General features: G+C 41.3%; 1 protein-coding gene across 3 annotated transcripts in view; it reads right to left on the bottom strand.

Moving 5' to 3' along the window:
* LOC149320001 (cytoplasmic dynein 2 heavy chain 1-like) overlaps positions 1-14,952 on the bottom strand; it is a 261,670-nt gene that overhangs the window by 112,438 nt on the left and 134,280 nt on the right. For all 3 annotated transcript variants that reach the window (XM_089512748.1, XM_089512747.1, XM_089512749.1), the window contains exons 71-73: positions 10,654-10,719; positions 3,328-3,378; positions 1,227-1,304 (exon numbers count right to left, since the gene is read on the bottom strand). In XM_089512748.1, the coding sequence (XP_089368874.1) occupies positions 1,227-1,304; positions 3,328-3,378; positions 10,654-10,719 (195 nt within the window). The remainder of the gene's footprint in view (positions 1-1,226; positions 1,305-3,327; positions 3,379-10,653; positions 10,720-14,952) is intronic.

The following is a 14,952-nucleotide window of genomic DNA, read 5'->3' on the forward strand; positions in this document are numbered from 1 at the left end:
TTTATTATAATTAACTGCCTTTGAGTTGACTTCAACCATGGTGACCCTATGTATGAGAGATCTCCAAGTTAACCTATCCTTAACCAGCTTGCCCAACTCCTGTAGACTCATGGCTTTGGCTTTTCTGATTGAGTCCATCCATTTCCTCTTTTCCTACTGTCCTCCACTTTACCAAACATTATAGTCTTTTCTAGGGAGTCCTTTCTTCTCAAGATATGCCCCAAATACAACAACCTCAGTTTAGTCAACTTTGCTTTTAGGGAGAGTTCAGGCCTGATCAGCTGTCAGACGCATCCATAGATCTTTTTAGCGGTCCACAGTATTCTTAGACATCTTCTCCAGCCTAACATCTCAAATAAGTTGGATTTTTTTTCCCTATCAGTTTTTTCCTATCAGTTTTCTTCACCATCCAGCTTGTCTTATCTAGAAAAGGGAAATACGATGACTTTGGTACGTAATGATATATCTTTACACTTCAGGATCTTGTCTACTTCCTTTATAGCTGCCCTTCCAAAATCCTAGAATCATAGAATCATAGAGTTGGAAGAGACCGCAAGGGCCATCCAGTCCAACCCCCTGCCATGCAGGAAATCCAGATCAAAGTCAAGAAATCCTAGTCTTCGTCTGATTTCTTGACTGCAGTCTCCTTTCTGATTGATGACTGAGCCCAAGTATAATAATAATAATAATAATAATAATAAATTTTATTTGTAGCCCGCCTTTCCAGTGACCTGATCAAGGCAGCATACATACACATAGGAAAATATAACATGAAAAATCTTGAACTATTTGATCTCTTTATCATTTACTTTAAAATTATGTAGATCATCTGTGGTCATAATTTTTGTTTTCTTGATGTTCAGTTGTAAACCATTTAAAATTTGGTTCTTCTTTAAATAAATCTATAATCAATGTCCCTTTTATATAGCTCTTCTGTGTATTGTTTCCATCATCTTTTTATTCCTTCTTGGTCATGTAATATGTTTCCCTGATAGTCATACAGCATCCCCCTCTTGGCTTAAATTTTCCCTTGATTTCCTGAAACTAGAAGAAGAGTTCTCTTGTTCTTCATTTTTTGTTGTTAGCTCCTCTTTCATTGCATTGATTATTGTAGTAGTTCTCCTTATCCATGCATACAAGTCATTGTACATTTGCATTCAGGGGTCTGGTTCTATTTATAGTATATACAGTATAGTATGGATACAAATATTCAAAAGTAATTATACCTTCAGAGTTGCTACTGCCCAGGTTCTTTCCTGTTCAATCCAAGAAGGTATCTGGTCTCTAATGCTTTTCTGGGAATCCTTAATAAAATAAGAACAAAGTGGGTTGTGCATGTTACACATATATCTTCAAATTGAGGACAGAAATGATTTATTAATGATATACTTTATTCATACTAAAGTCCCACTGCATTCAAAAGTCGTACTGCTTTCAAAGAGAGAATAAAGCACAACTTTAATTTATCCATTTAAAATAAAAATGATTTAAATGTGCTTCATATGGCACAATCATGCTTTCTATAATTTAAAAAAAGCAACAGTGCAGGGATGAGACATGCAAACAATATTTTGGAAGTTTAAAGCGCCTTGGTCAAGGATGCCCATCCTTATAGCTGCTCCCCATGAGGCAGACTTTGGCCCGTTACAGACGAGCCTGAAAATATGGACTGGGTCCGTACAGTGGTACCCTGGGATACGAATTCACCGCGTTACGAAATTTTCGGGGTACGAAAAAGTTAGATTTAAAAAAACTGTTCCGGGTTACGAATGATTTTTCGGGTTACGAAGATCTTTCCGGCGCGTTTCGGCGCGAAATTCAAACCGCGGCTAGCGGCTTTCCAGCGGCTTTTTCGGGTTGCGAAATGTATCGGGTTACGAACGGCGCCGCGGAACGAATTAAATTCGTAACCCGAGGTAGCACTGTATTAGGTTTAGAAAGGGGCATCACTTCCTGGCGCCCCTAACCCTAATACGGACCCAGTGTGTACAAAATGGCAGCGGCCGTTCCACACGGCTGCCGCCATTACGACGTCACGACTGCGCCGCCTCCAAATGAGGCGGTGCGGACGTGACGTCTTTGCACCGCACGAGGGCGCCTAGAGCGCCCTTTCCACGGTGCAAGAAGGAGCTCCGAAACGGAGCTCCTTCTGGGGTTTGCGTCGCTGGGCACAGCCTTTACATGGCTGCGCCCAGCAACGCAGAGGAGAAAAGGGCCAAGCGGTCCCTTTCTCCTCCTCCCCACTGTCGCCGGGTGTCCTTGGGGCTTGAAGCCCCAAGGACACCCCTTTCCAGGCCGCGGGGAAGCGGCCTTTTGCCTCTTCCCCGCGGCCTGCAAAGTGGCGGATCGGGGCCTTGGAGGCTGCCAGTCTGGCAGCTGAGGCCCCGATACAGCGGGGAAAGGGGCGGGTGCAGGCCACCCCAAACGGGCAGTCTGTAACCCACCATTGTTTCATTCTCTCATGTGTGTACATATTTTCATAACAAAAGTGGGCAAAATACAGCCCTCCAAATGTTGGACTGCAAATACCATCAGCCCTAGGCAGCATATCCAATGGTGAAGGATGATGAAGTTGCACTTGAGTATCATCTGGAACGTCATATTCTGCCCACAACCTACTGATCAATCTGTCTGTCTGTCGATCCAGCCAGCCAGCCAGCCAGATGAGAACCAGGCTTCTCTCCAGCATATCACTGTCAGACTTACCCATATATACTTGCCTGTAAGTTGACCTCATGTTTAAGTTGAGGGCAAATTTTGGAGCCAATATTATGGATTTTTATATGGCTCGTGGATAAGTCGAGGATAAAACTTTGGTGTATGTAAAGGATAAAGTTTACTATCTTCATACAGAAATGTCTTATTCAGATCCCTTTAAGCCTGATTCCTCTTGGCACTTCTTTGAGGGGAAGCATCAAAGAGGTGCTACTACTGCCATTTTCAAAACCAAGCATTCAAAAAGGCCAGAAGCAGCATCATGGTGGAAAGAGTAGAGGGGGCTGGTTCTTCTTTTGAGTGTTCCAGGATAAACTAAGCTCTTACCTTTTGTCACTCTACAGAGAGAAGGAAAAGAACTAAAATACAGTACTTGCATTGACTCGTGGATAAATTGACCCAGCTTTTTGGGGTCAATTTTTGACTAAAATTTCTATACTTATACATGAGTATAAGCAGTGCATTTGTCAAATTATAACAGTAAAAATAATAGTAAGCAATAATAACAACAAAACAGCTTCTTTTATATACCAACCTTTCTCCTAAGGGAGCCCAGAACTATATACAATATAGTAAAATAATCATTTATACATAATATAAAAGATCACTCACAGATTTTCTTAACATGTCTCCAACAATCACACCAGTAAATGTGTCCCATTCCTGTTGAAAGAATGGTAAAAACAAAACAGGATAATGGACACAAATGGAAATTCTGAAAACATAAATGAACTTAAATCTTGTATTATGAAAGCGATCTATGGCTAAATTCTATTCTCAGCCTCATGTAGATGGACTATAACTCAATGTAAGTCCCATTGAGTAAATGGGTCTAGTTTTGTTGCTGTGTGCCTTCAAGTCACCCGAAAGGATGGCCTGTGGGCAGAGTCAGGGCACAGCATCCTGATGACACATGCCTGACTCCGCCTCCAGGGTACCACGATGCTGTGCGCTGATCCAGATGGTGCATGGTATCATGGTGTGTCTCCTGCGCTGCATCCAGTTGACAAAGCACCAAAAGGGTGCCATACAGCCGCACCGCCATGGCTATGGCACCCTCCAAAGGCCAGATTGGGGCCTGCGGTGTGAGATTGCTGCAGCCCCAATCCAGCCAGGAAAGGGATGGCTTCCCGCCGCCCATTAGGGGAGGTCTGTAGAGCCCCTAAGTTCTGACTCATGGCTAGCCTAAGGTGAACCTATAATGGAGTTTTGTTGGCAAGATTTGTTCAGAGGTTTGTCTTTGCCTTCTCTGAGGCTGAGAGAGTGTGACTTGCCCAAGGTCACCTGGTGGGTTTCTATGGCTGAGCAGGGATTTGAACCCTGGTCTCCAAGAGTCATAGTCCAACATTCACACCATTACACAACACTAGCTCTACTCTAGTTGTGACTAAGTTTTGGCTTTATTCTCTTTGAACAATGAACCAGGGATGGATGTATATTTGGAAGGCTGCAGAGCAAGAGAGATGTTAGTACAGGGGTGTGAAGCAACAAAAAAGTCTAATTAATGTGTATCTTCCTCTGGCACTTCTCTGCTCAAAACAGTAATGCTCTAGGACAGAACACTGAGGCACTCCACTTGTTATCTCTTTCCAATCTGCAATGCAGACATTGATGACAACTCTGAGTGCAGTTTTCCTATCAATTATGGACCCGTCTGACAATGTACTTGTAACTTGTCTATTCCACATTTAATCAGTTTGGTAATCAAAATATCTGCTGAAAACCAGATAAATGACATCCACAGCTTTTCCACCATCTACTTAACTAGTGACCTAACCAAAAAAATGTAAGAGTAATTTTGTAGGATTTGTTCATGACGAATTCATGCTGGTTACTACTGATCATTGCACTGTCTGGTCTGAACTTTCCTGAGTCTTCTCTTTTGCCTTTTTTCAAGAGAGGGAGAACGTTTGCCCTTCTCCAATACTCTATCACTAAGATTTCCATCCCCTCATCCATTTCCCCCAATTGTCTTAACTAGCATCAAAGTGGCACCAACATCAATATTAACACCGGTAAACCAAGTTTCTTTACTAGCATCTCATTTGAACAACAGGAATGCTGAGAGGGATTGTGCAATTTTGTAGCCCTTTCCTAATTTCTTAATCATAGTTAAAGGATTCCATTTTAAGTCTTCTTGGGTAATTTTTTGTTGCAAACAGATTAATTATATGCCCTGGATATAGCAATACACGGAGACATATATAGTATATCCCATCAACATCTTTCATAATATTCAAGTAGGAAATGAGACATTTGTTACTTATCATGAAGGTTTCATTCTTCAATGTCTCGGAGGTACAATCCATCTTACAGTTGGGTCAAACCCTTGCTCGCCAGTTCATATGCAAGAATATCCATGATTCAAAGTTCTTTCTTTATTATGGCTGTTTACTTTTCTAACTTCAATTCAGTTTCGTTCTAAAGCCTGATCTAGCTCTTTGCGAATAAATTCTATGGTGTGGATTGCTCCTCCAAGCCATTCAAGAATGAAACATTCATGGTACGTAATAAATTTTTCATTTTCTGAATGGCTTGTAGGAGCAATCCACTTTACAGTTGGGATATACCCAAGCACTCCCCTTAATGGGTGGGTGTGGCTTCCCTAACCTTAGCTATAACACTGACTGCAGCACTTTCTGACCAAAAGCGGCCTGTACTGATTTAAATTTATTTATTTTATGATGCCTTATAAAAGTAGATGTTTCTTTCCAGCCTACTGCACTGCAAACATCTTCTCGCAAACATCTTCTCAAGATGCTAAAACACCATACACCTTACTTATTGCCATAGACTGTGTTGAATGAGGCCAAACATTTGTGTGGTCTTGAAACGTTTGCCTAATCATAACAAAGGAAAATGCATGCTTTTAACCACTGTGCAATAAACACTTTAGACACTCTATTTCCCAATATTTTAGGGTTGCTTTGGAAGAAAAGTTGGATATAAGGACAATGTCAAATGATCGTGATCCCACTTGCATAATTCCGATACCCTTCTGGACGATGTCACAATTATCAGTAAAACTACCTTAAAGGTTAGCAACCTTAAAGAAGTGTTTCTTAATGGTTCAAAAGGGAATAACATCAACCTGTTTAACACCAAATTTAAGTGCCATGCACAGGAGGGGGAACCTTTAAAGCTGCTCCTATTAAAAAAAATCTCCTTCTGGTCTTACTACCATAGCTAAAGCTTCCGTTTGTCTTTTTAAAGAAATTGGTCTTAGTCCATTTTCAATTCTGCTTTGCAAAACAAATTAAAATGTCATGTATCTGCACCCTAGCAACATCCACTCCTTGAAACTGACACTATTTCAAAAAATACATTCCAAGTAGTATTTGTGTTGAAATTTTTCTGGAAGCAAGCATACTCTCAAACACTGCATCAGCATATCCATGCTTCTTCAAATATCTCCTCTCAATAACCACACAGTCAACTTTGATCATGCTTGGTTGTGATGACAAACTGGACCCTGATGTAACAAATAAATTCTGGCTGGTAAGTGCCACTCTTTCATGGTTACCATCTACATCAACAAAGGAAACAACAGTTGTCTTGTTCTGTTAACAACACTTTGGCCCTTTCTTGACAAAACTTTGCTAAAACCCTTTGAATCATTGGAATGGGTGGAAAGGCAGACCCCACCTTCAGAGCATTATGCTGCTCTGCAATTCTGCTTCCATCGATTGAAAAATAACTGCTTACTTTGCCAGTAAAAGGTCAGCAGGGAGAGGACCAGCCTAGCCTCCCATGAAAGGGAGTTCTACAGGGTGGGAGCAGCCACTGAGAAGGCTCTCTCTTGTGTTCTCACCAAACAAGACTGGGATAGTGGTGGAACGGAGAGAAAGCCTTCTTCTAAGGATCTTAGGGCTCTAGGTGTTTTATATGAGGAGATATGGTCTCTCGCATAGTCTGGACTTAAGCTGTGTAGGGCTTTATAGGTCATGACCAGCATTTTGAATCTCTAATTGCAATCTGCCCTATTCCACTGAGTTCCTCTAAGCCTAAAATCTCTGTCTACCAAATGTTCTACCTCCCTAAAAGGAAATATTTATATTTCTGTATTTTCCTTTATTTTTTCCTTTTTCTGCAATGAAGGTGTTGCCTGCCTCTTATCTCTATTCTCATTTAATTCTCTATTATCTAATGCCTTTTCTCCAAAGAGATATTTCCTGCAAAAAGCATATACGCAACACTAGTTGATTTCTAGTTGACGTCTGAATGCTACAACTAAAGAGATCTCCTTGCTATATTTGTCACAGAAATGCTTTTCACTGCAAAGGCCATTGACTCGTGCCCTTCATCTGCTATAAATTGAGGAGCCCTCTGAGTTTTTTCCTACTGCCTTAAATACTGACTTGTAATTCCTAAATATCCTGCATCCACAAAACTGCAAAACTGCTGCTCTTGCAAATATAGAAGCAGCTATCAAGGACCGTATTTCTAATGAAGAAGCCTAATGAGTTCTCTCAGCAAGGATTCAATCCTACACTCATCAACATCCTTCAGTGCAGTATCACTCTCTTTCAGGACTATCTCATGAGAAATACATACTGAAATAGGATCTTCCAACAGTGGTACTTTTAATCATTCTATATCCTTTTTCTAAATGCATAAAGCCTCTGAATAAAATTCTGAAGCCTCCTTGTATTCAAAGGGGAATGACATTCCAAATTAAATACTTCTTAAAATGTTCCCGGACTGGAAGTTCCATATCCTATGGTAATGGTTTCCTCATGATAGATGCTAACTTACTATCACTATTTGTTTTACCTCTTTCCTTTTACATTCCTTGATACATTTTTAAATTTCTTTGCCACAAATAATCTAGCTGAAAATATTTCTCTTTGCTATATTCCTCAGATACAACTTCTCTTTACTCATTAGACATGTAAGATTGAACCTCTACCTCTGATATTGAGGTCTCTAAATCTCCCTGAATGTGCTTTGATTTTCTAGAACTCTTCCTACTTACATGCTCTGAAATCATTTTCTTTTGACTCAATAACTCCCATTTGTTTAGTCACTTTACTTTCCATAACTACCTAATCTAGCATTTCCAAATTACTTCTACTAAATTGTTGATTTATGAGAAGAAATCATTAAACTCTTATCTTTGTAAAGAATTTATCCATCTCACTTGATTAAACCAATTCATCAAATTTAAATTACTGAAAGGCATGAAATTCCCTTCCATAGGAGATACTGCATTTCTGTTAACCATCCGATTTATTTCTCCATTAACTGATTCTCTCATTATGTCTTATATACTGAAATCTATTTCTTCTGATGAACTGCATCCCTGTTCATAGTTATTAACTGACTCATGCATCTGGTCTGTATTCTGTGTCATTACATGCTTTATGTATTCTAAGAAGGAGGGACGTGACTCCCTGCTTTTAGGTTGTTCTGAATTAGTTTGTGTTTGCCTGTCTTTGTTGTTCTCCAAAGCCTTGTCAATCAAGATGTGCTGTATTTCACTTCCAGGCTGGTTGTTTAGCAACACCTTGCTGCTCAGACCTGCCAGCTTGTTTGGAATGCTCTTTATCAAGATGTTGACCTCAAGCAAAAGTAGGCAATTCTGCTGCAGTTTTCTCCTGATTTCCATTTTCTTTCCAACCAGATAATAATAATGATAATAATAATAATAATTTGTATCCCGCCTCTCCCTGTACTGGATCAAGGCGGGTAACAATAAACAAAAACAATAAAATCAAACATGACTATTAATCTCCCTTCCACCCTAAAATACCATTAAAAACAATTCCTAATAAAATGGTTAATAAAATAAAACGAGATCAAAGTCCAGTGAGTACCGCTAAATGGAGAGGAAATTCTGAGTAGATCAGTTTGGAAAGGCCTGCCGGAAGAGATCCATTTTTATTGCCTTCTTAAAGGCCTCCAAAGATGGCGAATCTCATCCGGCAAGTCATTTGACATTTTTGGAGCAGCAACATAGAATGTCCTCTGGGAAGTCGTCTTCAGTCCAGTTCTCTCTAACTGCAGTAGGTTCTTCCCAGAGAACCTGAGAGTGCAGGCAGGATTGTATGGGAGGAGGTGTTCCCTCAGGTAAGCTGGGCCCAAGCCATGCAGGGCTTCATAGGTAATAACCAACACCTTATACTGTGCCCAGAAGCTAATGAGCAGCCAGTGTAGGGATTTTAAGATAGTTGTAATAGAATCAAATTTGGAACTCCCTGTCACCAATCTGATTGCTATATTTTGGACCAATTGCAGCTTCTGAATGTGGCATGACGGTTGCCCCATGTAGAGCGCATTGCAGAAATCGAGATGAGAGGTTACCAGTGAATGTACAACCGTATCTAGGTTTTCCCATTTCAGGAAGGGTCGTAGCTGGTGAATCAGCCAAAGCTGATAATGGGCGCTCCTAGATGTCGCATCCATCTGGGATGACAGCTGAAGCGAAGAGTCCAGGAGCACCCCCAAGCTACAGACACAGGCCTTTAGGGGAAGTGTGACCCCATCCAGAATTGGAGAGCTTATCACCATACCTGGACTGGGATTGCCTATAGCGAGTACCTCCGTTTTATTTGGATTCAATTTAAGTCTATTTTCTCTCATTCAATCCATTACTGACCTCAGGCGGTCATTCAGAGGGGAGATGCCTTCCTTGGTCACTGAAGCTGTCTGAGACAATTTGGGTATCATCAGCGTACTGATAACACCCCGCCCCATGTCTCCAGATGATCTCACCCAGCGGCTTCATGTAAATGTTGAATAGCATTGGCAACAGTATCATGCCTTGAGGGACGCCTGATTTGAGCTCCCTCTTGGCTGAACAACTGTCGCCAAGCAACACCATCTGGAACCTGCCTGAGAGATAGGACCGGAACCACTGCAGAGCAGTGCCTCCGATTCCCAATTTCCTCAGGTGCTCCAGAAGGATACCATGGTATATGGTATTGAAGGCCGCTGAGAGGTCCAAGAGCACCAACAGGGCCACACTTCCCCTGTCAATGCACAGATGGAGATCATCGACCAAAACAACTATGGTAGTCTCCACTCCATATCCTGACCTGAAGCCAGTTTGAAATGGATCAAGATAATCGGTGTCATCCAAGACTACTTGGAGTTGTTAGTAACTGCACTCTCAATTACCTTGCCTAAAAATGGTAGAAGAGAGACCGGTCGGTAGTTAGATATCTCCAGGGGATCAAAAGAAGGGTTTTTAAGAATGGCTTTGACCATAGCCAGTTTTATTGTCTCACCTGTCTGTTTTTTAGATTTTTTAAATACTCTTTAATTCCTATAGGTGCTCTGCTTTGTCATCCACCTTCTTTTTCATGGTTTCTGCTGTTTTGGAGGCATTTGTAAAGAACCTTTCAAATTATTCTCAGTTTCGTAATAAATATTTTCCTCAGGGCTTTATTTTTGCCTGATGCCACAGAAACAGATTCTTTCACAGTCATCTGGGTATTCCCACTAAAATTTGTTTCTTTGGCCATAGTCTCGGAGTGTGTGTGTGTCAGCATTACTGGGCTTTTAGCCAGGTTTTGTGGGGAGGCAATCAACAGTACTTGTTCTTTCCTTCCATTCCCCAAGTTCATTTTAATCCTTTTGTCCAATGGAGCTAACAAAACTATATTGCTATCTTGTTCATCCAATAATGTTTCCATCTTCTGCCCAATATCCATTTTATGTACGTATTTTAATTTCTAAAGTAAGTGAAGGCAGAAAAAAGACAGATCTACCAGCAAGGCGGGATTTTAAAAAATCTGACATGAAGGCAGAAGAGCAAACAGTCATAAAAAGAGTCTAGGATATTCCTACATGTGAGCTGGCACACAAGGGTTTAACCCAACTATAATGTGGATTGCTCCTATGAGCCATTCAAGGAATGCAATGCACCTAGTCTAGTACCCATACTGTTTTTGTATTAGTGTCAAATTAAAAAGAAAGCATTACTGTTGCACTTACATTGTCTTGAAAAAGTTCAGGATGCATCCCTTTCACAAAATGTAATGCAAACATTAGCTGATCAGCCTATAATGACAGAAAAGATAAACAAATTAAAATGTTATTCTGCACTCAGCACTTTTTAGGAATTCACATTTTATAAGATAATTTCCCCTTTGCACTTAAAAAACCACAGGCAAGGTCGCATCAACTGGTGACATACAGACAGGCTTTTTCTGATGAACTAGACTAAATATGCCAAACATCTACTGAGCACAGAAGTAGTAGGGAATGACACTGGCACAGGATGTTGATAGTAGCACCACAGCTACAACTTGTTAGTACTGTCAAGAAGGAGCCATGGAAAACTCCTTTTGAATGTCTTTTATCGGGAAAATGTAAAGATATGAGGCTGGGCAAGCTTGAAATAACAGAGTTTTTTTAGGTTGCATGAACCAGTGTGATATATGGTTTGAGTTCAAATTTTTTCTAAGTCACTGAAATCCCACTGGGTGATCTTGGACAGATCACATTCTCTCAGCCTCTGAGGAAGGCAAAGGTGAAGTTCCTCTGAACAAATCTTTCCAAAAAGACCCAGTTATAGGTTCACCTTAGGTTAGCTATAAGCTGGAAATGACTTAAAAGGCACACAACAATCAGATTGTATGCAGCTGAGATAGAATTGTTCCTGTGTTGTTAACCGCTAACAAGTCAATTTCAATTTATTGGTAATCCTGTGAATGAGAGACCTCCATATCATCAAGGGCCTGCTCAGGTCTTGTAGACCCAGGGCCATGGCTTCCTTGATTGAATCTATCCATTTATAATGTGGTTTTCCTCTTTTCATGCTGCCTTCTACCTTTCCAAGCATTGCTGTCTTTCCTAGAGAATCATGTCTTCTTATGATATGTCCAAAGTATGACAGTTTCAGTTTCACGATATTGGCCTCTAGGGAGAATTCAGGCTTAATTTGCTCTAGGCTTAATTTTCTTAATTGGGGCTTAATTTGCTCTAATTTCCTTCATTATTGCTATTCCAAATTCTAGTCTTTTTATAATTTCTTGACTGCATTCCCCATTTTAATTAATGACTGGGCCAAGGTATGGAAAATTTTGAACTATTTCAATGTCTTTTTCAAGTTATATAAATCATCTGTGGTCATTGTTTTTGATTTCTTAGATGTACACCTGCACTTGTACTTTTTTCTTTGATTTCTGCAGTAATCATTCCAAGTTTTTGCTGTTTTCTGCTAGTAGTGTGATGTCATCTGCACATCTTAAATTGGTGATGTTCCTTCTCCAGTTTTCATGTCTCCTCCCTTCAAATTTAATCCTGCTTTACATGTGATTTGTTCGGTGTACAAATAAAACAGACAGGGTGATAAAATGCAGACTTGCTTTAGTCCCTTTCCTATTGGAAAACATTCTATTTATCCATATTCTGTCCTGATGTCTCTTGTCCTGACCAGAGACTACACATCAGGACAATCAAATGTTGTGGAACATCCATTTCTTTAAGAGTGAGACATAGTTTTTCCTTATCTCTACTATCAAAGACTTTGATATAATTATAAAGGACAGGCTGATTTTGTTCTGAAATGTGTTGGTTCATTCCAGTATCCGACTTATGTCTGCAATATGATCCCTACTGCCTTTCCCCCTCTTGAATCCAGCTTGGACATCTTACATTTCTTGCTCCAACGAAGTCTTACAGGCTGGGTTCCCCCTAGTCTTGCATAATCTAGTTCAGATGATGCAGGCCAAAACCCCAGGGTCAGGAATGGGCCTGATCCTACCTGTCCAATTTACTTCTGGTTTTCCACAGAGTTTCTAGGAAACTCTATGGCAAAACCTGGCTGTTCACACCGGCCCCCTCACTTCTTATATTGTCGGCCATCACTTTCACTCAGAAGCCTCTCATCACTGCATCTGATGAGGAAACAGGGCACCTGGCTGCACCTATGTGGCAAGGCACATGTTTCCATGTGAGATGTGGCGACAGGGGCTTCTCAGTCAGAGTGATGATGCAGCAAGGTAAGGAGCACACGCCATTTGTGGGTCCCAGGTCAGCACAGAAATGGGTGCTGAAGCACTTGAGCCAGGAAAGTGTGGGCTCTGAAAGACCCATCACCATGCCAACAGCTGTACATTGTTTCGGCTTGAGTCCAGTAGTGTCAGCCACAGGACTACTCATAATTGTCTCCTGCTGTACTCCAGTAGTTCATTGAGTGCCATTCAACCAGGGAGTTTTATCCTCTGGCACTATCTTTTGTTTCATGTTTTATTATCTCACAATAGCATTTTCAGTGCATCCCTTATTTTAATCACATCTTTACCATAGAATGCTCCAAGAGAGTAAAATCATTTAACATTCTCATATTTTTCAAGTGTAGCATGCAATGATTTCTAAAGTAATATAAATGATTCAAAATAGATTCAACTAATTCTGTAATACACAAATGTGCATAACCTTTGTATGAAAACCTTTTAATACAGAATGGCTGCAATGTAAATGCAGCAGGCACTGTTACATTTCAGCCATACATCAGTTGAAGTGAAAGGGTAATTGAACTAGCTCACTTCTGTACTGAGCAACTACATAAATCCCTAACTACTAATTTATAGTTTTTTCAATCAATTCACTTTCAGAGCTAACCAACAGCATTTTAAAATCATCTACAATATCAAGCTGAAACACAGGGTGAGATCCAGCAATGTTAATGATATAAAGCATCATAATAACAAAAGCAAATGGTAATTATTCATTTTGAAATCTCAAAATTGTATCTTTAACCTTCCATTTATCTTCTGTTCTTTGGGGAAAAGTTTGGACAGAGAGTGAAAATGAAATGTCTCTTCCCACCCCTTCTGAAATGTATGTAAGCATGAAAAGATGGAATGCACTAACTCACTCGACTGCTATGGCTATTCAAATCTCATAATATGTTGACATCAAAGTGGTGTATTATGGAAGAAGATACCAGAGCTAGATGTAAGAAGTTACAGGTGTTATGTATAACAAGTTATTTGGGGTTAACATAACAAAGCCATACTTCAGAAGCAATTCAATGACTAAGAATTATTTGGAAAAAGTTGAAGGCTTTCATGGCCGGCATCCATAGCTTTTTGTGGGTTTTTCAGGCTATGTGGCCATGTAGAAAGAAACTCTGCTAGAACATGACCAGATAGCCCGAAAAACCCACAAAAAAACTATTTGGAAAAAGTTACTTTGGCGGGATACAGACGGGCAAAAAGGGGTGTGTTCATGACGTCATGAAGGTATAGCCTTCAGACGGCCCTTACCTGAATGCCGCCATGAACACACCACCCGCATGCCCCAAGCGGGAAGAAGCGGCATTAAAAAGGTGCTGCTTTTCCCCGCTCCTTTTCTGTATACTGCGCAGCTGCGCATCTCCGTCTGTAAGCTGCTGCACCGGTACGCCAGAATTGTTACGCCGCTAATTTAAGTTGCCCATTTAAAAGCTCCGTGTCTGCTGCGTCGCATAATGAGTCGGGGTCCTGGAACATGCGCAGTTTGCACTGAGGCTCTAATTAGAGCGTCAGATGCCATGCAGATGTGGAAGCTGCAGCACAGCTGCACTCTATTTTAATGCTCGTAACCCTAACCCTAACCCTAGAGCAACATGTACGCATGCGCTGCTAGAATTGGGGAAAGTTTGGAATTTAAAGCGAACCCCTACACACATTCCTGTGCCATTTTCACCTAACAATAAAAAAACCCTAAAACTTTAAATATTTACATATGTACAAGGGAGGTGATGGGGGATGGCAGGGGGACAGCGGTGGCAGCGGCGACAGCTGTGGCTGTGCATTGCAGATTCAGCAAGAGCGTGGGGACCAAAGGAGAGGAGGCATCCATGATGCTGGTGACACTACCAACGTGCAAGCGGACAAGGATGCCAACACCAGCTGATCACCAGCTGGCAGGAGACCACCATTGTTCTTGGGCAGGGCGAGGGAAAAAGTTTAAAGGGGCCTGGGCGCTTTAAATGTGCACATAGGCTTTCTGCCGCCCATGCTGAGTGCCGCAGCTGCGCAGCTGCGCATCCGCCAGCAGGCAAGAGGGAAAAAAAAGCCCAGTTTTTGGCCGCCCGTGCAGAAGCTGCCTCTCTCTTTGCAGCGTCCTCCGAGGTGGCGGTATGGAAACTGCGGGTCAGAAACGGCCCCAGGTGAGGCGTCTTCACTGCCCCCCATGTGGAAGCCCCATACACCTGAGACACGCCCCTGGGGCGGGCGGTCTGGAGGCTCCATATTCAGCAGAATACACCTCCAAGACGTCTTCCCCTGCCCGTCTGTACCC

Source organism: Sceloporus occidentalis, unplaced genomic scaffold (assembly GCF_023333645.1).
Source record: "Sceloporus occidentalis isolate IW3139 unplaced genomic scaffold, rSceOcc1.0.p SCAF_2, whole genome shotgun sequence".
Lineage (NCBI taxonomy): Eukaryota > Metazoa > Chordata > Lepidosauria > Squamata > Phrynosomatidae > Sceloporus > Sceloporus occidentalis.